Raw genomic sequence first — 26,783 nt, 5'->3', positions numbered from 1 at the left:
TAAAACCATGATTAAAACTAAGTATTCACCAAAACTAATATCGGTCGGGAACTTCATTTCTGTCAAGGTACTCAGCAACATTCGCCATAGGTCTAAGACTTGTATGAATCTCGACTTCCATCACTGTATCTGATATAATTTCGATGAATAACGGTAACATATATCTGATCAATCGACAACATAAATATAATTATTTCCAAAAAAAAAAAAAATTACATTGGTGGATATGTTTTAAAAAATTTATATTAAGAGCATGCTTTTTTAGTTTTATAATATAATTAACATTAGTTACTTTTATTGGGAATATTTCAAAATTGTAATTAATTTAAAAGTCCGTCGTGGGAAAAGATATTTTATAAATGATCTTCAATCCCACGACTTGACTTGTGAGACGGATTTGATCGACCTTATCCATAAAAAAATATTATTATTTTTCAATGCTCAAAATGAATTTGATCGGTCCGTCCCACGGATATAGATACATAAAATCGTTGTAAATGAAAATATCCAAAAATATAAATTAATGATACAATTGATTTAAAATAAGTAAATAAGTAAAAGGATGGGATTTTTCAGATAAATAAATGCATTTAGGCAATTTACAATTAATAATTTTCGTTCTGATTTTGAATTTGAATTTAAATAAAAAAGCATTTTTGTACACGCTTTAAAAAAAAATACCACTAAGTGGTAATTCTTTGTATGAACTAGTAATTCTAATGATGTACAATTAATTTTTTATGAATAATTATTGTTAGAGCTAAGTTAATATTTAGATTGGGAAAATTTCAATTGACAAAATTTGAACTTATTTTGTTATAGTTTGTCAAATTATTGTATGGATAATTTGTGTGTTTTTTTTAATAAATAAAATGATGATATAATTTGTTTGTGAGAATGGTGGGTGAGATAAAATTAATGATAATACTAAAAGACCAAGTTCATTAATTTTAAGGGTAGATCATTAATAGATTTGTAATTTATAATACAAATATTAACCTATAAATTATATATATATATATATATATATACATCGCCTAAATTAATAAAGAAAAATTTAAATATAATAAAGATTAATAATTTATCAAGTATCAATGTGAGAAAAAATAACCCCACACTATCTCAATCAGTCATAAACAAATATCAAGCATACATTTACACAAGAAAAAGAAGCAATGCCCATAGCCAAAGAGATTTCTACGATAAACTCAGCCTTACACGAGTCATTCACTACTATCTAACGGGATCTTCCTGCAAATAACGAGTCGGACAAGAAGGAACAGTATTCGCTAATGAACCAGAAGCCTAACGAAGGACTCATGGTTCAGAAACACTTCTCTTACAAAGGTTTGTTCCTAACAGACGTGTTATGTGATGCACCGGGGCGGTTTCTCAGACTACCCGAGATAAATTACTTGAGTCCTGATCCAGATGTCGAGTTATAGTCAAAATCCCCGGGAATAAAGACAGGAAGCTGGTTTGAAACAGCATCTCTCTTGTATCTAGGGGGCAAAGTCAATGTCAGTTTGTCTTGGCCATCTCTTGAGCTTGAAACCCTTTCAGATTTAAGGCCATCACGATTTGGAGCACTTAAAAGTGGACCACCGAAGAAGATAGATTCTCCGGTGTATGTTAGTTTCTCTGACCGCTGGACCGATGGTTTTACTGGAGGAAGCAAAGGTTCTCGGGGGAGAACAGCAGGCTGCTTCTCATGATTAATAGATGCTGCATTGGCATGTGAAGATGGTTTAGAAGCAGATACCGGAACAGATACATACCTTCCGGCTTCTTGATCCCAAACAACAGATGTTCTTTTTATGTCTCTAAGCAAGGATGACGCATGAGCAGCAGAAATCTGTAAAGGGTCTGTAGTGCTACTCTTTTGTACAATCTTCCCGTCCAATCCAGATGGGTTGAGTGACGCTAAGCTACTTTTAACAGGGGCTGTGACTCGAGAAATTAGGGGCTGATCTGGGACAAGTCCAGGCACCGAGCTGGATGCTACAAAAGGGTTTGACCCATGAGCTTGTGGAAGAGGGCTTAACGTGACAGATTCATGGACATGGCTTGGGCTGCTGAAACTGCTTACACTTTGAGTGCCAGTTTCATATTCATCCCTGCTACCTTGGCTGGGAGCACAAGTGTTTCTCAAAGGAGAGAATGTGAGTTCATTTCTGACATCTTTGTTTCCTCCTGTTTCAGTACTCATACTGCTCCTGATGCTTACATTATCGCTGGAACTTAGTTCAGAATCTTGCAAGTGACGATTATCGACAGGTCGTAAGATGGAAGAAGATGCCCTTGCCTTTGCAGCAGCTTTCACAGCCTCACTCGAATCTAGTTTAGCAAGCTTCCAAGCACTGATGCGAATGCCCTTTTTCTGTGCCTTGTTCCTCACATCGCCAACCGCAGTTGCATCCGGATCAACTGTTGATGGAACCATACCAGGTCCTAGCTGCGGTGCAACTTCTTCCTGATATCCAAAATTCAAAAATAGAATGAACTTTGGAGTGACCCATATTCAATAAAGAGAATTCAAGATTGAAAGAGCTTCTCAATGGCCAACAAGATTAAAGAAAGGTGTTTTCCTCCACATTAGAAAAAACTTTTATAATTTAATTCACCCCCTAAGTAAAAGATTCTTCCATCTGCTAATGAATCAAGGAGGATGGAATTAAATGTTTACCCCCGAAACAAATAATTTCATACAAGGTGCAAAATATGCAGCCACGTGATTTAAACACTACAAAAATAATTTATACCTGGTAGTCTACAAACACCCTAGGAGGAGTGCACCATGCCCCTTTATATTGCAGTCCCAAAGAGCTTCCACCACTGAAACCAGTCGTAGCAGATCCTGACGGAGAATAAAGAATATTTGGGGGCTCCTCATCTACGGATGCTCCCGCAGGAGCCTCACTCATGGCCCTCATTGCCACAACATATTCGTAAGTTGTAATTCCCTGGTATACAAAGACAAATGTCGACAAGTTCAGTCAATGGCAAGTTATGATTATTCAAGAATGCAAATCATGCAACAAAATATCCTTTAGAGATACGTATAAAAAGCTTCATTAGAGCTCCAAACAAAGGTTCCAACCAAGTCTGTAATGGTTGTTGGCAGCTTTAGTAGTTACTTGTGAAAATGAGAAAGGCAAAGAAAAATAAGACTCGCAGGTGCTGACCTTTCTAATAAGTATCATATGGAAAAAGAAAAGTTCCCCCAAAGGTACACAGGCCATTAAAGAGAGAGCTGTACACAGAGCCTGCAGCATAACATGAACAACATGATATGAATACTTCGTTAGCTATATTTGGATCAAAGGATTTGACTATGAATTCATATTAACACTGGTAAACTATCAATTCAAAGCAACAAAGATCAACAAAATGTAAACAATCAATTTCATTATCTTATTCCACAATAGAAATTATAAAATCACGATTTTCATTTCAATAGATGTTGTGCATTGAGTTCATAATAATAATAAAAAAAGAACAAAAACCTCTGATTTCACATGTTTCAAAACACCTTTCAATTTAAACAAAACAAGGTTAATCACCAAACACTAGAGTTTCCATAAGCCCTATCGAGAATCGCATTACCACTACAGTTGCAAATGGGGCACGAGAGAAACCATTTCCAAGCCTATCAATTATTTCTGTCTCCATGTGCTTCTTCTTCACGAAACATCGAACTAGAACAGCAATCCCGACTAAAACTTCAAGAGCAAGCTGGAAAGAGAGTGAAATTAGTCATCTAAAACCTTTCTGTTACTGAGCAGAAAGTTTCTCCAAAAACTTACCCAAACTAGACTGATGGCCATTAATGAAATAAATGTTACATAATTTTTCCGCCCAACACAGTTATTGAGCCACTGCAATATCAATTAATAAAGTTAAGCTTCCTCAACAGAGATAAAAAATATAAACATCTTGCATCAAAATTCCAGAAAATACATCAAGAAGAATCTGTGCGTGTCAAGGACCATACCCGACAATGGTGATCAAATCCATCCACACACTTGTCGCAACTTCTACAATGTTTACTGAACTTGCGAACCTATGAAGCCGTACACGCAGCGGTCACCACACGTAAAAGTGATAGGACACAAATAAAGCGTAACATAAAACAGAAGCCTGATAATCAACACCAACAGATACAGCTAAAATCATTGCTATACTTCAAGAATAAGCATAATAGAGTACAAAATGTAAATAACTCTTTTTATCATTATAAATCCTACACCAACATTGTTAAAAAACATAAAAATGAATTTTCCAAGTGTCTAATCATATACATAAAAGAAGGAACTGCCAGTTTTCCTAGATGTGACAAATATTCCAAGTGATCTTGCTTTGAGCCGTAATCCCCCAAATTAATTGCACCAAACATGTTTACAAGTATGGAGCATAATTATATTTTGTTTTCTAATGGCATCATGATACGGGTAGTCAACATATAGCAACTCGAATCGTTCACATATCACATCTCGATTACTATCGTCCACATATAGCATCTCGATTTACTGTTGCAGCATATAGCACGTAGTACTGTGAAACAAATACCCACCTCAGCATTGCACAACGTGCAAAACAAGGCATCTTCACCTGTACCTTCCTGATCGACCACCTCATCAGGTTTCCGGCAATCCTCGTGAACAAAGATTGCACAAAAAAATCCTCCAAAAATATTGCACAAGGACCTACTCCTTGGTGAGAGAACTTGAGCATTGTTTTTCACGAACTCAACCGAACCTTTTCTGCGGGAATGAGCGCCTCCAAAGGAGCTTCGCGAAGCTGAAGATGCAGAAGAATGTGTTCCATTGCTAACTTCATCAAACTTTCTGTTCTGGCCACGTGCAGTTGATTTATGCTTGTCTCTTGTGTTGTCCATTAACCCGGGGTCAAATTTAGACATGATACCAGGGTCCGCTGGGTTAATTGCAGTGCTTCGAGCGTAAAGGATGAAAACCGACAAAGCCTGCATTTAGAGGAATCACTGGATTTAAACATATTTATTATGTGCAAATAAGAGTCGTGAAGTCTTGATGTAAAATGCCGATTGTCATGTGGACAATGCATAAATAGAGAAAAGGTAATATGAAAACAAAATAGAAATGTCAAATTAGTGTTAAAAACACTAAAAAAACCGATAGAAGGAAAATGCCTCATGAAAATTTGAGTAAAACGTCAATTCAGCCATCCTCATAACAAATATAAATTTATGACAATACATCACGAGTCATGAGCTTACTAAATGTCCAATTACATTTAAAACGGTAGCAAAAGAATGCTCATCAACAAAAACGCTAGGTTGCCAAGACTGGGCCTAGAGTCGTCTGCTAAGTCCTTTGATGTGAAAATTTATTGCCCATGATTTTTAATTATCAACGCCATCCCATTTAGTTACCGAGGATGGTTTGTTACAAGTTAATTTTTTATTTTTTACTTAGACAATAATTCCTATTTGCACATGATTCGAAGTCATAAATTAATCATCAGTAGGCTTTCCCACTTGATACATTTATTTCCTTTATCTTCACTGTAAAAAGGTTGATGATCGATATCACCATATTACCATAGCATTCAATAGACGGAAAAGTTTGGAGTTCAAATTCAATTAAGATGCCTTTTCAATTTGATTTTAAGTTCCAATTTTCTACCCTTCGCTTGTAAAATTTGCTTTCAGAAATTAAAAAGAATCTAGAGGTAACAACTTCGTTATCAATTAAACTATTTGACAATCCAAAAACTCTGGTTAAAGGGTAAATTTTCATTACTTAATTTGCTATTGAATATTTTACTCTCATGACTCATCTTTGCTGTATCTTGTAAGTTGTAACAAAGTTCAGTATAAATTGTCATCGACAGTAGCACATGTTTTTGGTTTGTTCAAACAATATAAAATTGGCATGCATAAGCCGTAAATACGTACCACAGGGGAATACACAGCAATAAGAACATACTCCCAAATTTGGCCACCAAGGAAAGGAGCAAAGAAAGCATAAAACGCCACCACTAACAAGAAAAACACGGTGATGGCGACCACCTGTAAAAGATTTCGTCTATGAGCTAGCATATATAAACATATGAAGAAGTCAGTTTTCATAGAAACCACACACTTGTTAATACAAAGTCACACGACACCAAGGCAATTTAACATGAAAATGTAGGAACAAGTCAGACAAAGGTCAGTTGACACAAAATACAACTCCCTCAAAAAACTTTACCTTAAAATCACATATTGAGATACTTCAAGCACAAAGTAAAACCGTGTGGCCTACACTAGAAGAGATAAGGATTATGTAATGGTAGATATATATCAAGAGACACAAAGCACCTATAGCTTAAAAGGCAGACAAGACTATGTCGTCGCTTAAATTTCTCCAGTTACGAAGCTGAATCAAATGAATGGGAATTTTAACCAGCTCCACCTTTACCATGAATGTTCAAAACTAGGGGTGTCAATCGGGTCGGGTGGGTCGGGTTTCGGGTCAACCCGCGAAATTTTTTTAATTTTTTTTCAACCCGAACCCGAAGCAACCCGAAAACCCCCAACCCGAACACGAACCCATCTAACCCGCCTAACCCGAATTTTATTTATTTTTCTAAAAAAAATTAATGAAAAAAACTCGAAAAAAATAAAAAATAATAATAATATTTTAATTTAAACACATAATAACAAAATTTTCGATTTAAATTTGAAAGTTTAATGGTAGAAAATTAAATTATATTTACTAAATCAAATAAACAATTGTTAAAAAAATAAAAAATATACAAAATAAATATTAAATGATGAAAATTTATCATATAAATATACAATATATAAAAATATAGGTAATATTTTCAAAAAAAAAAGTTTTCGGGTCGACCCGCGACCCAACCCGACCCAACCCGAAACCCATCTAACCAGGCACTAACCCGAACTCACCCGACTCGAACCCGAAAAACACCAACCCGAACCTGATTTTTTTCATGTTGGATCATGTCGGGTTGACGGGTCGTGTTGCATTTTGACACCACTATTCAAAACAAATGACAACTTCGATATTAAATGTGAAAAACAAGCTCTCAAATTGTTCATATTATCCTTCAAACTGAGTTGGACTGAACTCTTCTCAGCCAAACAGAACAAAGCTCGAGCAATTTGGTAAATTTACACTTCATCTCGTAAGTATCTATCGGTTGATCTAGAACTAAAAGACATTCATGAAAAGCCATGATTGAGCAAATTTAACACAACCTAAGCGCGAGCAACCTTCAGCAAACATTTGGCCTTGAGCACCAACAGATGAACTAACGTATCCTGGCAACTCCTATCTTAACATACAGTATCCAAATGTTATCACATATATGAAAGAGCAGGAGAGAAGACAGCCTACTTCTTACACTCTACTTAGCAACTAATTTGACAAATACCAAAAGAATTCTCGCAAAATCCATACGAGCCTGTAATTTTCAGGTATAACAGACATAATACTTGAATGGGGAGCTGTCAAGATAAAAGCTATAACAGCGAACATATCCATACGTTTACCATCGAGAAATCAAAATGCTGCAAGCCATAACAGTCGTTCAATAACCTAAAAACAAATAGTCAAGAAAACACCACAATCTATTAAGGATCCACGCCACAGAGCAATAAAAATGATAGGAAGAAACACAGATATTAACCAGATTTCATGGCTGAAACCATTAAAAATCCCTCAGAAATCAAAATCCCACAAATTTAGCAAATTCGAATAATAAACTCATCAGCTGAACACCAACTCAATTACGCAACAACAAAACAAATAAAAAAATTCCATTAAAAAACACTGGAATTAATGACGGACAGCGCGAAAAATGAGCTGAAACAGAACCTGCAAGGTGTGCGCTGGTAACTGCCACCCATGTTTCCTCACCATCACTTTTTACCCCACCCTAAAATCCCCAATTCCCACTCCGCAGCCTTCCCGAATCCCAGCGCACCACACTGCCCTTGAGCGTGCGTGTTGGTTTCCTCTGTTCAATCCTGAAAACTAACTTTACTGATAAATGGGTTTTTGCTAAAAGAAAGTTACACAATGTAACGTAAACAGCCAAAAAAAAATTCTCTTATTTTCCCCAATAATCTAAGTAGTTTATAAATTTCAGTAACTGCTGAGATGAAAAAGAAATTACTCACAAAACAAGAGACGTCAGAGTTATTTGTTTGTTTGCGTTGAAGTTGGGAGGAAATATAGTACAAAGCGCTAGGAGACAAAGCGACGGCGGGGAGCTGATGGCGGTGTGTGTGTGTGTGAGGTGTTCAGAATATGAAGTAGGCGAGTGCAGTTCAGCTGCTTTACATTCTGGACAACATATTTACACAAATAAAAATCAATTATTTCATGAAAAAAATAATACATAAGAAAAATAAAAAATAATATTTATTCATTGTCCCAATTTCGTCATTTTTTAATTCATTTTTTCTTCTAAAATCAATTCTTTCGTTTTTAAACATGAAATTTTTTGTTGTTATTTGTGTTTCGCGTGACACATATTTTAAACAATAATATATTAATTTCAACTGAATAAAGTTCGAGTTCAAATCAAACAACTGACGAATAAATGTATCTTATATCCAAATATTATTAATACTAATTATACAATTCATATATACTATAAATAAAAATATGAGTTTTAGTATAAATTATGACATATTTAATATTGTTTATGCATATTCTCCAATAATAATAAGAATAAAATAATATTTGAAAATTATTACTTACAATAATTGTAGTTAATCGTAATTATTAACTCTTTAACAGAGAGTCACGCGCGAGATGAAAATTGTTTAAGCGATTGAAATATCGGAAACCCTAAAAAGTCCAATAGATTTGGGGGAAGAGCACTCGTCCACTCGCCCAAACCCTCGCGTGGATTTGCAGATCTGAAGATCGAAAAAATTTACGGAAAAACAAAATTACAGTATGGCCATCCTCCCGCCACCCCCGGCCTATTAGCCATTTTTCGTTTGTTTTAACTATAATTTTTCGCCGGTACCATAGCCAAGTGATCGACGATGATACTCTGTCTGCAACGAATTTTGCCGTTTTGCTATGTTTTGGAGTTGTAGTTTTCTCTACGTTAGCGTTGGTGTATCACTGGACAATTTGGGATCCAATATTTTATTAATTTTTTATTTTTTGGAAGCTGCGATTCTAATTGTCAGCTATTTAGCAGGAGTCTGTTCAAATTACTATCCGTGTTTGATTGGGGGAAAAAGGGACCGGAAAGGTTTCTTTTGAACTTCGTGTGGAAAGCTGTAGTTTTGAACTTTATGTTTCGTTGAACTGTAATTTTCGGATTCAGATTCAATTCCGTTGAGGAAAGTCAGCTGCAGTTGACCATTCTACCTTGAATTATTTCGAATTTGAAATAGCTTGGTGACTTATGGAGCTGAAGTTAGGGCCGTCATAATCTACTTAGCTATGAGCACAAATGGTGTTGTTAACGTTTTGTGTTCGGATTGGTCGGGAAGATGAAAATGGCTACCTATGCCATGCAGGAGAAGTTTGAGATTGGTAAAATGCATGTGAATGTATTACGCGGACGAGTCACATTGCGATATGAGTTGTAGGTAACGGGAACATACTGGAGATTTAAAGTAAAGAAGATTGTGATTTTTCCCCTTTGCTGATCAGGCATTTTTTTTGGAATGGCAAGATCAGTAAGACAGTAACTGGTAGTTATGGGAGCTAATGACAGTCTTCATGGCAAATGGTTGCTGTCTATGGCCCCTTCACGTGGTCCCATTTAGGCCTCTGTGATAGATAAAGGGTTTTAAGAGTATACGCCATGGCAGATATGGGAGCTATTTACAGCCTTCATGGCAAATATTTGCTGCCTGTGCCCTGTTCTCGTGGTCCCATCTAGGCGTCCCTGATAGATAGATGAGTTTTAATAGGTATACATGTAATGACCACTGCCAGGGCTGGGATAATGCTACGAGTAATGGCACATGTGGAAAGCCTATGAGGGAAAAGGTCCTATAAGGGAGCGCAAGATCGGGATAAGCCTATGGTCATTACAATACTCCAAAAGGTCTTCTTTTGTTTTTATAAAGCCAATTTGTTGGGGAAATAAGAGGATCTGAATGTGCTGTAAAAACTGAATAGTATATGAGATTGCAGTTAAATACATGGGCATCTATAATTTTTTTTGGCACCAAAGTTGAGGCTATCCAGCGTAGCATATGTTTGATTTTGCATATGCTAAAAAAATCACTGGCTTCTAGTAGTTTTGCATGGCACACAAATAATTTATTGGGCTGGAGATCTAGCTTGGTGAAACTGAAAATTCCAATGTTTGGGTGTTAAATCTTTGAGACAGGAAATCTGATATATACTCATTTCGTGTTTACATGGTCAAAGTTTACTATAGTTCAATTATCAGCTGCAATAAGAGATTTTTGTCATGCCAATCATAGGAGGATACAATATTTTTCCAGCGAATCTTGAGATTTCCAGTGCTTCAGTGTAGAAGCCATTAAATTCAGTTTCAATAGTCTTTTGTACTGTTCCCCGGGACTCATAATTGATTGTCTTTTAAGATTTTCTAAAGTGTTTTGATAATGGGAAATTTATCCTAGCTTTCTTCACACTGGTTGCATTTGAATGAAGAAGTTTATAAACACCTGAGTATACTTTTTAATTTTTTTGGAATTTGTCACTGATATGACTTTTCTTTTTAGGTGGCCACTGGAAAACTTGAATTGTAAACAAGTTGTTGCCATGGATATAGATCTTAGGTTACCTTCAGGAGAAACTGATAAAGAAGAGCGCAATGGAATTGTTAATATGCTCGATGGAGATGAGAAACCCCTCAATTTAGATGGAGTTGGTGGAAGTATGGTGGATGTTGAGGAAAAGTTACATATTGAAGACGGGGAGGATATAAATTCCCCCCTACACGATATAGATTTTAAAGATCTGACAATTCTTGAGCCTCTTCCTGGTATGGAATTTGGATCACACGGAGATGCTTATGCTTTCTATCAGGAATATTCCAGGTCTGTGGGATTCAATACTGCAATTCAGAATAGCCGTCGTTCAAAGACATCAAGGGAATTCATGTTAGAGTAGATGCCCTGTAAGCCAACTGTTGGCTGGGGAATTTATTGACTCAAATGTACTAAACAATCTTTATTTTAATATAATTTAACTATTTATGGTCTTGTTATACTTTATCTGTATACCCATGCAAACAGCATAGATAAAGTCCTTGATTATGCTTTAATACAAATGAATCGTAATTCGATGTTGAAACTCATTTGTAAACACTGCATATTCTAAATTCGTTCCTAGTAGATTCAGCCGCCTAAAACAGGGACAAAGGTCGCTGAGCTCGAGACTAGCATCTGTGATGTTGTGTACTGCGTTTCTTGGTAAGGGCATGGAGATGCCCAAACATGCAGATGGGTAGTCATATGATGATTATACCGAACAATCCTCCCTCGGACTTTCCAAGTGGTTATCATTCATCGAGAGGATAAGTCCATGGTTATGATTGTACACCATTAGTCCTTACGACTCGGGACAACACTGAGCCTCTATATGCTAGGGCTGTGCTTTGACTCGTTTACCGGTTCCAGGAGAGTCGTCAGGTGGCGAGGTTGGGTACAGTTGCGACACATATAGGAGCCAGTTCATTGTAGTCGGGGATTCACCGCTCACCTACGGGTGTGGATATCCTATGTGACCTGATGTAATAATAGTGCATGGAATCTCTGGCCAGAGTATGAGATGTACGTTGGAGAAGGAGTTCTCCAATAGTACACGCGATGCCACTATTATATGTGTCACATAGTTATCGAATTATTATGCAACCCTCGATGAACCAATTGTTGCAGATTCGATCGGGATATATGAGATGAAGGCACCGTACTGTACGCTAATCATAATCGACTGGTTCTTGCAGGCACTATCAGTGATACCTAGGGGATCATGGGGCGATGCTACTAGACGCTCTTACCATGATCCGATGGGTGCAATCAGAAATGAGTTCTGACATTCTTAATCAAGGTGTTGATGAAAAGAATGGGGCTAACTAGGGTAAGCCTGAATAAGAATAAATATTATTCTGAATCACAAAGAGTTGTGAACCCACGGCTAGCTGTATCCCTGAACCATTGAGGGTCACACAAGCACTGGATCGTTTGTTCCCGTGGAGAGAATAAATTCAAGGAGTTGAATTTATATTATGATATAGTAAATTCAAGGAGTTGAATTTATGATAATTAAATTTTGAGAAAATAAATTCAAGGAGTTGAATTTATGATATAGTAAATTCAAGAAGTTGAGTTTATGAAATTTGGAGAGAATAAATTCAAGGAGTTGAATTTATAAAATTTGATAATTTAATTTATTAAACTCAAAAGTTGGGTTTATTAAATATTAAATTTTGGAGGTGATAAATTCAAGGAGTTGAATTTATAATTTAAATATTAAATTCAAATATTGAATTTATAATTGATTTAATTTATTAAGCTCAAAAGTTGAGTTTATTAAATATTAAATCAAATATAGTGAGAGTATGTTTAATGGGCTTGTATGAGTACAAGTCCAACATATTAAATAATTAAAGTTATTAATGGACTTTGATTAATTAATTAAACTAGTTGGACTAGCCCAATTAATTAATCAAGCCCATTAATGTTAATTGTGGAATTTAGGTCAAGCTATTGTTTTTAAGGAAACAAAATTGACCTAGCCTCCATTCTTCCAAGGGTGATTCACGAGAGGCACAATCCAAAATTCCTCCAAACAATTTTGGCCACTTTTCAAGAAAAGAGATTTGAGTCATCTCTCAAAATTTTTCAATCTCCAACGTAAAAACTTCTTCTAATTTTCTATTGCGAATTAGAAGAGGAACAAATCATCTAGTCGTTGACCTGATTAGAAGAAAGGAGTCCTTGAAGAAAGTTCGTAGGGATTTCATAAAGAGCTATCTCCGCTAAACCCGGAATAGTTGGAGCCGTGTGATTTATTCACCAAAGGTATAATTTTCAACTCCCTATGAATGTTTTTTATTATAAAATCATACGAGCGCCTAAATCAAAACATATTTAGAAATTTAAAATAAATAAAAATTTTTAAAACTTCCGCTGCGTTTGGGCGCGTAGAAAACCAGATCCAACAATTCATTGATGCAAAATTTGCATGCTCTAGATATGGAACAAAACGTGAATATGAGAAATCTTTAAACCGGCCACGCAGTAGACAAGGAAGCAAGCAAGATCCAGATATTGCCACAGGTAGGCGAGCATGTGCAAAGACAGATTGCAAGGCAAGCATGCATGTGAAGAGAAGGCAGGATGGCAAATGGATAATACATAGATTTGAGAAACAGCACAACCACGAATTATTACCTGCCCAAGCTGTGAGCGAACAAACTAGAAGGATGTATGCTGCAATGGCCAGGCAGTTTGCTGAATATAAAAGTGCAGTTGGTCAAAAACATGACTCCAGAAGCTCATTTGAGAAGAATAGGAATATGACAATTGATGCAGAAGAGGTGAATATTATGCTTGAGTTTTTTGTCCAGATGCAATGTCAGAATTCCAATTTCTTTTATGCAGTAGATGTTGGTGAAGACCAACACCTGAAGAGTATGTTATGGGTTGATGCAAAAAGCAGGCATGATTATATCTATCTTAGTGATGTTGTGTCTTTCGATACCAGCTACATCAGAAGCAAGTATAAAATGCCTCTGATTCTGTTTATTGGGGTCAATCAGTACTATCAGTTCATGCTTCTTGGATGTGCTTTGATATCAGATGAAACTGCAGCCACATTCACATGGGTCATGCAAACGTGGTTGAAAGCAATGGGTGGTCAAGTTCCAAAAATAATGATTACCAGTCAGGATAAGGTTTTGAAGTCGGTGGTCTCTGAGATACTCGCTTCCTCTCTTCACGTTTTTTGCTTGTGGAACATAATGGGGAAGGTTTCTGAGACCTTGAATCATATAATTAAACAGAACGAAAATATTATATCTAAATTTGAGAAGTGTATTTATAGATCAGGGACAGATGAGGAGTTTGAGAAGAGGTGGCATAAATTGGTGGACAGGTTTGCGATAAAAGAAAATGAACTATTCCAATCATTGTTTGAAGACCGTAAAAATTGGGTGATAAGCTTTTTGAAAGATGAAATTTTGGCTGGCATGTCTGCAGTTCAACGATCCGAGAGTGTGAACTCTTTCTTTGACAAGTACGTACATTAGAAGAATACTGTGCTAGAGTTTGTAAAACAATACGAGGCAATTCTACAAGATAGATATGAAGAGGAAGCAAAGGCATATTCTGATACGTGGAACAAACAACCAGCTTTGAAGTCTCCATCACCATTTGAGAAGCACGTGGCTGGGGTGTATACCCATGCAGTTTTTAAAAAGTTTCAAGTTGAGGTATTGGGTGCCGTGGCATGTGCTCCCAAGAAAGAGGAAAAGGTTGATGCAACCATTAAATTTAAAGTTCAAGATTTTGAAAGGAATCAAGAATTCACTGTCACTTTGAATGAAATGAAATCAGAAGTATCGTGCATATGCCACTTATTTGAATTCAAAGGTTTTCTTTGTAGACATGTGATGATTGTCCTTCAAATTTGTGGAATTTCTGCTATTCCATCGCAATATATTTTGAAATGGTGGACTAGGGATGCCAGGAGCGGATATTCAACTGGAGATGCATCTGAACAGGTTCAGTCAAGGGTGCAGCGGTATAATGATCTTTATCAGCGAGTTGTAAAATTAGGCGAAGAAGCATCGTTATCACAAGAGAGAGATGATATGACCGTGTGTGCACTTGATGGTGCTTTTGAGAATTGTTTGAATCTTAACAAATCAGATAAGAATTTAGTAGAAACTGGCGCATCCATCTCACCAGGTCTTCTCTGCATTGAAGAAGACTTTCAAGGGAGCAAGACAAATAAAAGGAAAACTGCTACCAAGAAAAGGAAGGTTGTTGTGAATCAAGTTATATGTTCTGTTTTTCTTTATGTTCTCCATTGTGTTGAAAGGCTGTACTACCTGTGTTGCAGGTAAATGTGGAGCCAGATATTATAACAGTTGGCTCACCGGAAAGCTTGCGACAAATGGTATGCCATTTTGAGTTTCTTTGCTTCTCAGCTGTGCAGGATATCAAATCTGGATGAGTTGTGAATATCAGCCTACAGGAAGCTTGGCTGAATAACTATTAAAAGTGGAAATAATATGAAACCATGCATAGAGTATAGCAAAGCAGGGAAATTTTTTTTGGAGTTCTTGTAGGCCATGAATGCCAGTTGTTTTTGCTTTTCGTGTGAATTAGAAAGTGCATTCTGAAACTACTGACCTCCACAATAGTGATAGCCTTTGCGGTTTCCTCCAACCTTCTTTTTTTAATAATTCTTTATGAATTGTTTCTTTTTTGTGCAGGAGAAGTTGAGTTCTACGACCGGTCAATCTTGATGGATTTTTTGGGCAGCAACAAGGGGTGCAAGGAATGGTAAGCAGTTTTGTCAAATTCATGCAGCAAATTGATCTTCACACACTATTTCTAACGGCCTTAAAATCTTTTGGAAGGTACAATTGAACCTAATGGCTCCGTCACGTGATAATTACTATGGGAACCAACAGACTATCCAGGGATTGGTATGTCATTTATTCGCCTATAAGAAAATAAGTTTTGATACTAGGATTATATTTGTTTGGGATAATTAATTCCTGTCAACTTCTTTTGAAGGGCCAGCTGAATTCTATAGCACCTACCCATGATGGTTTTTATGGAACTCATCCTACCATGCACGGATTGGTACTTAATCATCCTACATTTATTTTTCTTAATATTTTATTGGTGAATAACATCTATATATAACAAAATTACCATGGATGTCTTTTTTCAGGGGCAAATGGATTTTTTCCGCACTCCAAATTTCAACTATGGTCTTCGGGTTAGTCTTTCCAGATGACAAAAGCTCATAAATCTCTCATATTACCTCATCAATCTGCAGTTCGATGATTCATATATAGCCTTTGCAGGAGGAACCGAATATGAGATCTGCCCAGTTGCATGATGACGCCCAAAGACATACTTGAGAGCCATCTTCTTCACTGCTAAACGAAGCGTTCAAGTCTCTTAATGAACCAATCGTATAATGGGGCAATGTCTGATGGCAGGAAATTCTGAATGACAGTTTCATATTGTAAAGTGTGTTGTAGCTATCCATCTGTAGCCGATTTTATGTAAGTAGGATGATTGAATCTGAAAATGGCGGATTCTTTTAACTGTGATCATGTTATACTTGTATCCTCATGCAGTTGTGAAACCAGAAAAATATATGTATGTATATTTATATGCAATAAACAAAAGTTCAGAGACAGGTATAGGTGATGGGTAGTGGAGTTCTTGTTGGGCTTAGGAGAGATGAATTTGTGCTAGATTCTAAGCAAATTTCTGAAGTGATTTCGCCTCTTTGTCCTAAGTTGTCGCTCAAATTGTTCATTTAACTATTAAAAAATATGATATATTTTGTTTTTTCCCCAAGAGAATAAAGCAATGTTTTTAACCCCAAAAAAATTAATTGTTTGTGTGACAAAGCTTATAAAATATTTTAGATAAATCATAAAATTATCAATTTATTGGATTATTAAGTGCTAAATAATTTCTTTAAAGAGGTCGTGATTAGAAATAGTTGGTAAGATCGCATTTCTTTAAAAACAAATTAAGATAATACTAGTTACTTTTTAACCAAAGTTTTATTCAGAATATTTAAAATAATCTCGATATTTATATACAATATTATTTTTAAATGCAATTTTCATCATATTATAATGTTTTCATATATTTACATCAAGCTTTGTGATTATTATTTTTCACAAATAGAATTATTTAAAATCCATGTAGGGTGTGCACTGATTCATTTTTTGATTAAGAATTTTAAAAACAATAAAATTGGAATCATTTTAAATTTAAATTTAAATTGAAATTGAAATGGTTAATTTTGCTAATTAAATTAATTATATATTTGAAATGTCAAAATTAATCATATATTTTAATATTTGTCTCCAAGAAATCAAATCTAGTAACTTCAAATCCTTGCATCCAATAACGCGTAGTTGCGCCTGGGAACGATGGATTTGGGGTTCTTTCCAGTTCTTCAATCGCTTGGCGCTGGTTCCGCATCATCGTTTAACCATTTCCAGCTCTTTTAAGGCATAATCTGAAGGTGCGGGTAAGCATCTCTTTCAATCCTCACCCAAAACTACGCGGAGTCGTCCTCGTGGGGATGTGAAGAGGTTCCGAGTGAATATAATAACGGAGGGTTGGCGGGTGATTTGGGTTTCTCTTTCCAGACAAAAATAAGTAACTCTCTGTGCCTTCAATCATTGCCGTTTCAGGTTTTTTATTTGTTGAAATTCTGGTATATGTGAACCGAGTGTCATTTTTCATCTTAGATAAATTAAGTTGTGGATCAGGGTTTTGGAAAGTTTGTTGTAAATGGAAGGTTGTCTTGGGTGTTGGTAATTGAAATTTAAGCCGTGTCAAATAATTGAATCAGAGATGTTGGAAGGGAAGTGAATGTGTTATGATATTTCTAAAGGTTATCCTGAAATATTTGATGTTCTCTGCTGTATGGGCTCTATTTAATTACTTTTCTTTTTGTTATATACATTCCAAAATCTTTGGTTCATGTTGTAGGTATGATATCTTCTGCATTTCATTCCTTGTGGAGTCCCAAATCGATGTTTAAAGTGTTTCAATGAATGATGAAAGGATTAGAATTTGAATTTTGTGGACGCTTAAGCCAAACATCAATTACATGCACCCCTTGTGGGTGGTATCCGGTACGGAAAATATGTCATAACATTAATTACCCCATTAGGCTTTCATGAGAGTTCTTCTTTAACAGGTTTTTTCATTTCTCTTGACAACACCCTTTCTCGATCTCAATTTTAATATGTGTATTTAGTTCAATTCCATGCATGCTAGAGTTTTCTTAATACTTTGCCGTTTTTTGGAGCTGTTTTTCAATCCAAGAGACGGTGTGCACTTGAACTTCGCTGATGAAACTGGATATTGTGGTTTTTTTGTCTCTACTGCTTTGTTTGTGGGTGACATTGTTTGTTTCATGAGCTTGGACTTCGAGCCTAGATAGTGCCTTGTATGTCTCTATTGGCTTGGTTGTGATTAATATTGTTTGTCCGACCTACTTTTTAGATCTCCTTTTGTTGCCAGGGCTGCTGATATGCATGTCCTGTAAAGCTTTATTGCGTACATATTTTTTAGCCGATTCCCGCATATGGCGCATCAGGAATGAGAAAGAACTCAGTATGTTACCTTGGTGTAGAAACTGCGAAATGGAAATATTTTTGAGTATATTGATTCAATTCATAGGCAATCATGTGGCATTTTTGTCGGTTCTTTTGAAGCAAGCTGAAGTTGAGAAAGAATAATAATTGCTGGTGGTACATTGTATTTTAAATTTTATGGTCGCCTATAGTTTGTGGTATATGATCCTGAGTCGATACAGAGAAGCTCGGATTTTAGGTTTGTTCGAGTTCATTTTGTCATGTTTTAGATTTTATTCACACTTTCATGTTCTTCTTTTTGACCGTCTACAGGATTGATTAATTTACAGTAGAACAATGAGTCGTGCAGTGATTTAATAGACCTGGAATATACGTTTCAAAAATGATGGATTTTGTGGAAACTATTGGTGGTTTGACCGGTTTATGTATAGTTGATGTTGCAGATAGTGCTCAAAATAAGGATGGACATTTGATTGTTTGTCCTAAAAGTGATAACATAGGGATTGAAGGTGAAAACTTGGAACAACATGATGGGATAGAATTTGAATCCCATGAGGCGGCTTATATATTTTATCAGGAATATGCAAAATCTATGGGATTCACCACATCGATTAAAAACAGTCGACGTTCTAAGAAAACCAAAGAGTTTATTGACGCCAAGTTTGCGTGCTCAAGATATGGGGTCACACCAGAATCAGAGAGTGGCAGTTGTCGAAGGCCAAGTGTCAAAAAGACGGGTTGTAAGGCTAGTATGCATGTAAAGAGAAAGCGGGATGGGAAATGGTATATTCACGAATTTATGAAGGAGCACAATCACGAGCTTTTGCCTGCCTTAGCGTATCATTTTCGTATTCATAGGAATGTGAAGTTAGCTGACAAGAATAATATAGACATTTTGCATGCAGTTAGTGAGAGGACAAGGATGATGTATGTTGAGATGTCTAGACAGTATGGTGGGGACCGTAATTATTGCGTTGACAAGAATGAGTTTGATCACCAGTTCGACAGAGATCGGTACTTGGCATTAGAAGAGGGGGATGCTCAGGTCATTCTTGAATATTTTGTGAGAATTCAGAAAGAAAATCCTTCTTTCTTCTATGCAATCGACTTGAATGAAGATCAGCGTCTGAGGAACTTATTTTGGGTGGATGGAATAAGCAGGAAAGATTATATTTACTTCAATGATGTTGTGTGCTTTGATACCAGTTACATGAAAATCAATGAGAAAATGCCTATTGTTCTGTTCATTGGGGTGAACCATCATTTTCAGCCAATGTTGCTTGGTAGTGCACTGTTAGCTGATGAAACTAAACCAACATTTGTCTGGTTAATGAAATCATGGGTTAAAGCAATGGGTGGGCAAGCTCCTAAAGTGGTAATTACCGATCAAGATAACCACTTGAGATCAGCTATTGAAGAAGTTTTCCCATATACACGCCACTGCTTTGCACTCTGGAATATATTAGAAAGGATGGCTGAAACTCTTGCTCATGCACTCAAATATCATGACAGTTTGATGAAAAAATTCAATAAGTGTATATTCAAGTCATTGACAGATGAAGAATTTGATATGAGGTGGTGGAAGATGATCGGCAGATTTGAACTACATAACAATGAATGGATTCTTTCACTGTATGCAGACCGTAAGATGTGGGTTCCTGCTTTTTTGAGGGAATGTTTTTTGGCAGGGTTATCCACATCTCAACGATCGGAAAGTGTGAACTCCTTCTTGGATAGATACATTCACAAAAAAATCAATTTGAAAGAGTTTGTGAGACAATATGGAGCAATGCTTCAAAGTAGGTATGAAGAGGAAGACATGTCTGACTTTGACACATGGCACAAACAGCCGGCACTCAAATCACCTTCTCCTTGGGAAAAACAGATGTCGACAATTTATACACATGCAATATTTAGAAAATTCCAGGTTGAAGTTTTAGGTGTTGTAGGCTGCCATCCTAAGAAGGAAAAAGAAAATGGAGGAATTAGTACTTTTCGAGTAGATGATTGCGAAAAAGTTGAGCATTTTATGGTGACATGGAATGAGGCGAATTCAGAGGTTTCTTGTTCATGTATGATGTTTGAAAATAGAGGCTTTCTTTGTAGACATTCAATGATTGTCCTCCAGATATGTGGTCTTTCTAGTATCCCATCCAGATATATCCTGAAAAGATGGACAAAAGATGCAAAAACCAGGCAAGCAGCGATAGAAGGAACAGAGAAAATCCAAAATAGGGTGCAGAGATACAATGATCTTTGTAAACGTGCAATTGAATTAGGTGAAGAAGGTTCTTTGTCTGAGGATAACTACAATATTGCTTGCCGTACTTTAATTGAAGCCTTGAAGGACTGTGTAAATATTAATAACCGAAATGCCATGGAGCTTAGTAGTAGTTCTGTTGCTCTTCATCGTGCTGACGAAGAGAAACAATTCGTCCATTCTACTAAAGCAAATAAGAAGAAGACCACAAACAAGAGAAGAAAAGTGAGTAGCTTTTTATTTGCTATCAATATCTATTTTCATTTGGCAATCATCTTCTTGTTACATGGAATGTATTCAATGCTTGTCTATATCTCAGTTACAAACAGACAAGACAGCTGTCGTTGAAGCCCAAGACCATTTGCAACAAGTGGTGAGCCATAGTGTAGCTTAGTCATAGTTTTCCATGGCTTTATCATAACTTGCACGATGTCTGTTAAAAGGTTGAAATCATTTGTAATCTTTGATATGCGTGAAGAGGGATTTAAGGAACTATGCTTTCCTGATATGATTTTTCCCTCTCCAGGAGAATTTATGTTCAGATGGAATGTCCCTAAATGGGTTCTATGGATCCCAACATAATGTTCATGGACTGGTAAGCCTTTATGAGGTTCCTGACCATATTATTGTAGAAACATTTTAGTGGTCAAAGATGCTAGCTTCTGAATCTACTAACTTTTTTAGAATGAATATATAAAAAAAGAGTGATGTATTATATTTTTGACCTTTTCCGTCTATCAGTTAAACCTGATGGAGCCACCACAAGATGCATATTATGTTGGTTGGCCAACAGACAATGCAGGGGCTGGTACTTTTTGTTTACTTTGTCATAAAAAATTTGATGCCTTTAAGTCTACACAACCTTGATTCTATTTACATGTGAAGTTGATGGAGTGTTTATCTTTCTGGGTTGTTTCGTAGGGACAGTTAAACCCCATCACATCCAGTCATGATGGTTTTTATGGAGTTCAACAAAGCATGCATGGACTGGTACTCTAGTGGATTCCGTATCAATCTTGCAATGTCTATTATCTTAGACAATGAGTTACCTTTTTCACTCTATTTTTGTAGGGTCATCTGGATTTTGGGCAACAAAGTTTCAGTTATGGCATGCAGGTCACTTGTAGCAATATTGTGCCTCAAAAAATCACTGCTTAATAGATTTTACTCCTCGATAACTTCCATTTTTAATCTATTATCAGGATGAACATAATGTGAGATCGTTGCAGTTGCAAGGCAATGCTAGACATGCTTGAGAACTGGCATAATAGCCACATCCTTTGGCATCAATCGGGATTTTACATTTTTGCTGGGATATTGTGGTTGTAGTAGATGTTTCAAAAGCTTGATAGATTTAGGATTCTTCACCTCTGATTACTGTAGAAGACAGACCCCTCAAAATGTTGTTATAAACTGTTAATAAGTCACGGAAAGCGTTTTTGTATCTTGTCTTCAGCTTTTCTGCCATATAATTGATTGATGACTCTTGCTTTAACCTGGTTAGCGGCTCAACAGTGTAAAAAGAAATTTGTGACACGATTAAGAGGTGACTACAGATTTGGAATTTAGGCTCCGGAAATGGTTGCCTTCCAGTTTGTATATCAATTTAGGCTCCGGACATGGTTGCCTTACCGTTTGTATATCACTAACCCATTGATTTGCTGAAATTTTTCATGCTTTTAGCAGGTTCCACTTAGGCTGAAGGAACGTGAAGAATCTGGCGACTGGGGATCTCAATAGAAGGTTTTCTATCATCCATAGCTCCTTTTTCCCTTCAAATTCCAGTGGCACTGCAGGTTTGAAGGTCTATATAATCTGGATACCATCATCTCTTTGCTCTTTTTTAGTTAGGCCTTCTCTGTGTGTGTCGATGGGTTTGATCAGACGGCGGATTTGGGAATTTAATTGCGATTTTTTTCATTATTTAGGTTTGAAACTTAACCCTTTTTAAAAGAAGGTAGTACTAGTCTATGAAAATTTTGTCATACTACAACATAGGATAACCTTGGCAACTTGTCTTCACTGGGATTTCTGCCATCACCTCCACCTAATTTAAGGCTTGGTCTCCGTTTTCCATATGTGGCTGTCCATCAGCATTGTGTGATGTATATTTTTTGGGCTGACATCCAATTGTCTTTATTCATAAAATCGTGGATCTTAGGTGTAAAAATAACTTGCATTGTTCAATATACATTAGGGTAGCACCTCACCGTAAGTTGAACTCCAACCATTTTTCCTTTTTTTAACTTGAAACGATTATCTTTCGGTGTGTAGGAAACACGAAATCTACTAAAATATGAAAGACCCTTTGCGAATATATATAAATATATATATATATATATATATGAAATGAAAGACCCTCTTAATCATCGGGGAATGTGAAGGTATTTGACCAAACTTAAGAATGTAATATTTGTGGCAAGAGTCTTAATTCTTCTGACAACGGTCATTCACATCTCGGGAAGCATCAATTGCCCATAACCCAAAGATTTGATAAATTATAATTTCCTATTTCCCTTATTCATCTGGCATCTGTTAATTCAAGTCCACAGCCTACTCCATGTTCACGTTTATCATTGTTAAATAATATGATATGACAGAATTTTCTCCGCCTGTAAAAAAAAGAATCTCGACGTGAACGGTCAGGAAACATGGGTCCCAATTTAGTGGTGGACCCGATGCCTCGTGCAATGTACGTGGTGCAACCAAAAAGAGATCGTCGTTTTTATTATTTTTTTCCTCAAAAAAAATAAAAAAAGCGTTCGTCAATCTTACAAAAACATAAATTTGTTATCTGTTAATCAAAATGTTGGTTCTTTATTGCTTTTAGGTAGAATCCGAAGAATAACCACTAAAGGGTCACAATTTTTTATTCTGATTTGTCAAACCAAAAAAAAAAATGTGTCCATCGATACACACGTACCACGACATTAGTTGATACTGATCGAAGGCACTCGTCTCTTCTCCGGCTACGAATAAGCAACTTGGAAATTACGAAAGATATATGAATGGGGAGCACAAATGGTGCCACAAGTAATCTGTATTAAAAGTAACAGAAGTTTAACTTGTGAATTACAATGAGCGATTATGTATCACATTTTTCCTTGGAAGTATTTTTGGCGACAAAAATTTCATGCAGTGGTTATTATTATTATTATATAATATATATAATTATTTAAAAGCTCGAGAATATGATTAATATAGTTAAAGACGAAAGAGCTTCTTTCCCAATTCACTCCATTTCCACAAACAAGAAGGGAAGCTTAAACAGAAGAAAACAAGGAGTGACGTGATTTGAGCTTTCGCTTGTTCGAGATGCAATTCATGGAGGCTCTCCCCGTTTATCTCCTTTTACTAATCTTTTCTCTTCTCTCAATTGCAGGTATCTGTATATTATTATCGTTACTATCTTTTTCACTTACTTCCAGCAGATGTGTGTGCGCTTTATGTCTGTGAATTGGGCAATGCATTTTAAAGATTTTTTTTGAGTTCTGTGGATTCAAATGGCTAAAAAATAGATGCTAATTTGGCTGCATTATTCTCTTTTGTTCTTCTTCTTCTTCGGGCACGCATATTCTGTGAACGAATTAATTTCATCCATTCTGATTCTGATTTAAAGATTCGGATGCCGCATTTACTTAGCTTTTTCTGGGCTTTACCGTAAATTGTTCGGGGTTTGGATGTGCAGAAGGTGGAGGTTCCATTGGTGTGAACTATGGCCGGATAGCTAACGACCTCCCATCGGCGACAAAGGTGGTGCAGCTACTGAAATCGCAAGGTTTGGATAGGGTCAAGGTGTACGACACTGACCCGGCAGTTCTCAAGGCGTTGTCCGGGTCGGGTATCAGAGTCACCGTCAATCTCCCCAACGAACTCCTCTCATCCGCCGCCCGCCGCCAATCTTTCGCCTCTTGGTGGGTTCTCCGTAATGTCGCCGCCTACCACCCATCCACTGCCATTGAAGCCATTGCAGTCGGGAATGAGGTCTTCGTCGACACTCACAACACCACTCGCTACTTGATGCCCGCGCTGTACAACATTCACGACGCACTGGTGAAGTACAACCTCCATGAAGACATCAAGCTCTCGTCTCCCATTGCACTCAGCGCGCTGCAGAATTCGTACCCTTCCTCCGCCGGTACGTTTCGGCCGGACTTGATCGAACCGGTGTTCAAACCCATGCTGGAGTTTCTAAGGAAAACCGGGTCCAAACTCATGGTAAATGTGTACCCATTCTTCGCTTACGAGTCAAATGCGGACGTCATACCGTTGGAATACGCCCTCTCCCGGGAGAATCCCGGGGTGGTGGACGCTGGCAACGGCCTGCACTATTTCACCCTCTTCGACGCTCAGATCGACGCCGTCTTCGCGGCCATGTCGGCGCTCAACTACGACGACGTCGGAATCATTGTCAGCGAAACCGGGTGGCCGTCCAAAGGCGACTCAAACGAGCACGGCGCCTAGTGTAGAGAACGCCGCCTCGTACAACGGGAACCTAGTCCGCCGAGTTCTCACCGGCGGCGGCACTCCATTGCGACCGAAAGAAAACCTGACCGTGTTCCTTTTTGCCCTCTTCAACGAGAACAAGAAAGTGGGACCCACGTCGGAGAGGAACTTCGGCCTGTTCTACCCCAACGAGAAGAAGGTTTACGAAGTTCCCTTCACGCCGGAAGATCTGAAGAGCTACAAAGACATCCGACCTCCGGGTACAGGCGGCCAGCAGAGAGTCTCGACGGCGAGCGGGGAGACGTGGTGCGTGGCGAAGATAGATGCCGGCAAAGACAAGCTGCAGGAGGGTCTAGACTACGCTTGTGGGGAAGGCGGCGCCGATTGCCATCCGATCCAGCCAGGGTCCACGTGTTTCGATCCTAACACACTCGAGGCTCACGCGTCGTACGCCTTCAACAGTTATTATCAGAAGAAAGGACGTGGCATGGGGACTTGCTATTTTGGTGGGGCCTCTTTCATTTCCACTCAACACCCAAGTAAGCATCTCTATTTCTTCTTTTATTCTATTTCAAAATCGCTTATTTTGGTTAAAAATGTCAATTATGATGAAATAATAAATTAAATTTTAAATTTAAAAATAAATTTTATTTTTATTAACATAAAATATCATATAAACACATAAAGATTGAATTTGAAATATACGTCTCTAGACAACAAAAATACATCGACCTTAAAAAGAATTGGGTTCGGATACGTATTTTGTTTACTAGCCGACACCAAAACACTCTAATTCAAAGAAACATAACACTGAACTAAGTGGCGCATGTTAAAGAGAGTTTGGGGGTTGGGATACGTATTTTGTTTACTAGCCGACACCAAAACACTCCAATTCAAAGGGTTCGGTCGATCCTACCCATGCGGGCACTGCTTGCAGGGGTCGATCCAACGGCTCGTATTTTTTCGAGCCAATTTTTTTTTTTTTTTACATGGAGGTGGGCCCGGATCACTCATGTGGAGTGATCCGGGCCGTTCATTGCCCGTGCAAACACTGCCTATTCAAAGAAACATAACACTGAACTAAGTGGCGCATGTTAAAGAGAGTTTTGGTTGGCTAACATGTGCCATTCATCATAAACCAGTAGCACTAGATTTGGGTGGGGTGGGCCCCGTAGCAGCTGGGATTTGGTGCACGCCAGCTAATATGGGATGCACGTGATTGGGTGACCCACGAGAGTCATTTCTTCGTGGTCTTCTTTTAGTTCTTTAACCTTTTTTCTAATCAATTTTAGAATAGGTTTTTACAAGACGGAGGTTTTTACGAGACGGTTTTACGGATATTTATCTGTGAGACATGTTAATCTTATCGATATTTACAATAAACAGTAATAATTTTAGCATAAAAAGTAATATTTTTTCATGGATTATTTAAATAAAGAAAATGAGTATTACAAAATACGATCCGTCAAATTGTCTCACATAATTTTTTATCATAATTTTAATAATCTGTAATTGTTGTAGAGTATGGTAAATGTAACTTCCCCACTGGATACTGAAGAAACAGAAGGAGGCGGACAACCCTGTCTTTTGTATTAATTAGTCAATGTAACATCATCCCATCCTTTGTTATGACATATTCTAATTCCAATATGTATTAATTAATTTTAGAGGTTCTTGTATGTCCAAAAGTGGTCTATATATGTTTTTTTAAAAAAATTATAATTGATGTGTCTGATGTTAGTATCTTTGCAGCACAATC

At 37.1% G+C, this 26,783-nt stretch overlaps 3 protein-coding genes and 1 pseudogene across 3 annotated transcripts; 3 read left to right on the top strand and 1 right to left on the bottom strand.

Annotated features, from left to right (window-relative positions):
* Positions 1-1,056: 1,056 nt before the first annotated feature.
* LOC142536800 (putative protein S-acyltransferase 19) lies at positions 1,057-8,015 on the bottom strand. Its single transcript, XM_075642141.1, has 9 exons — positions 7,866-8,015; positions 5,939-6,052; positions 4,574-4,984; positions 3,995-4,063; positions 3,807-3,878; positions 3,607-3,735; positions 3,186-3,266; positions 2,763-2,963; positions 1,057-2,473 (listed from the first exon to the last, which is right to left on the bottom strand). Exons 1-9 carry the CDS (start codon positions 7,908-7,910, stop codon positions 1,412-1,414), a joined length of 2,184 nt encoding a protein of 727 aa, XP_075498256.1. The 5' UTR covers positions 7,911-8,015; the 3' UTR covers positions 1,057-1,411.
* Positions 8,016-8,808: 793 nt separating this feature from the next.
* Positions 8,809-16,462, top strand: LOC142536799 (protein FAR-RED ELONGATED HYPOCOTYL 3-like). The gene is given in 10 exon segments (XM_075642140.1): positions 8,809-10,071; positions 10,721-11,094; positions 13,166-14,988; positions 15,069-15,125; positions 15,445-15,459; positions 15,461-15,514; positions 15,592-15,660; positions 15,752-15,820; positions 15,912-15,959; positions 16,048-16,462. Coding segments are annotated over 10 exon segments (2,649 nt in total). The 5' UTR covers positions 8,809-9,988; the 3' UTR covers positions 16,105-16,462.
* A 621-nt stretch (positions 16,463-17,083) lies between these two features.
* On the top strand, positions 17,084-22,026 carry LOC142536797 (protein FAR-RED IMPAIRED RESPONSE 1-like). The gene is given in 10 exon segments (XM_075642139.1): positions 17,084-17,240; positions 17,708-17,853; positions 18,762-20,803; positions 20,898-20,951; positions 21,105-21,173; positions 21,320-21,358; positions 21,360-21,386; positions 21,500-21,568; positions 21,650-21,694; positions 21,781-22,026. Coding segments are annotated over 9 exon segments (2,424 nt in total). The 5' UTR covers positions 17,084-17,240; positions 17,708-17,828; the 3' UTR covers positions 21,835-22,026.
* Positions 22,027-23,797: 1,771 nt separating this feature from the next.
* On the top strand, positions 23,798-26,727 carry LOC142536798 (glucan endo-1,3-beta-glucosidase 3-like; annotated as a pseudogene).
* The last annotated feature ends 56 nt before the right edge of the window (positions 26,728-26,783 follow it).

This window comes from Primulina tabacum, chromosome 2 (assembly GCF_025594145.1).
Source record: "Primulina tabacum isolate GXHZ01 chromosome 2, ASM2559414v2, whole genome shotgun sequence".
Lineage (NCBI taxonomy): Eukaryota > Viridiplantae > Streptophyta > Magnoliopsida > Lamiales > Gesneriaceae > Primulina > Primulina tabacum.
The sequence above is the reverse complement of the archived record's forward strand: the minus strand, read 5'-3'. Positions and strand labels throughout refer to the sequence as shown.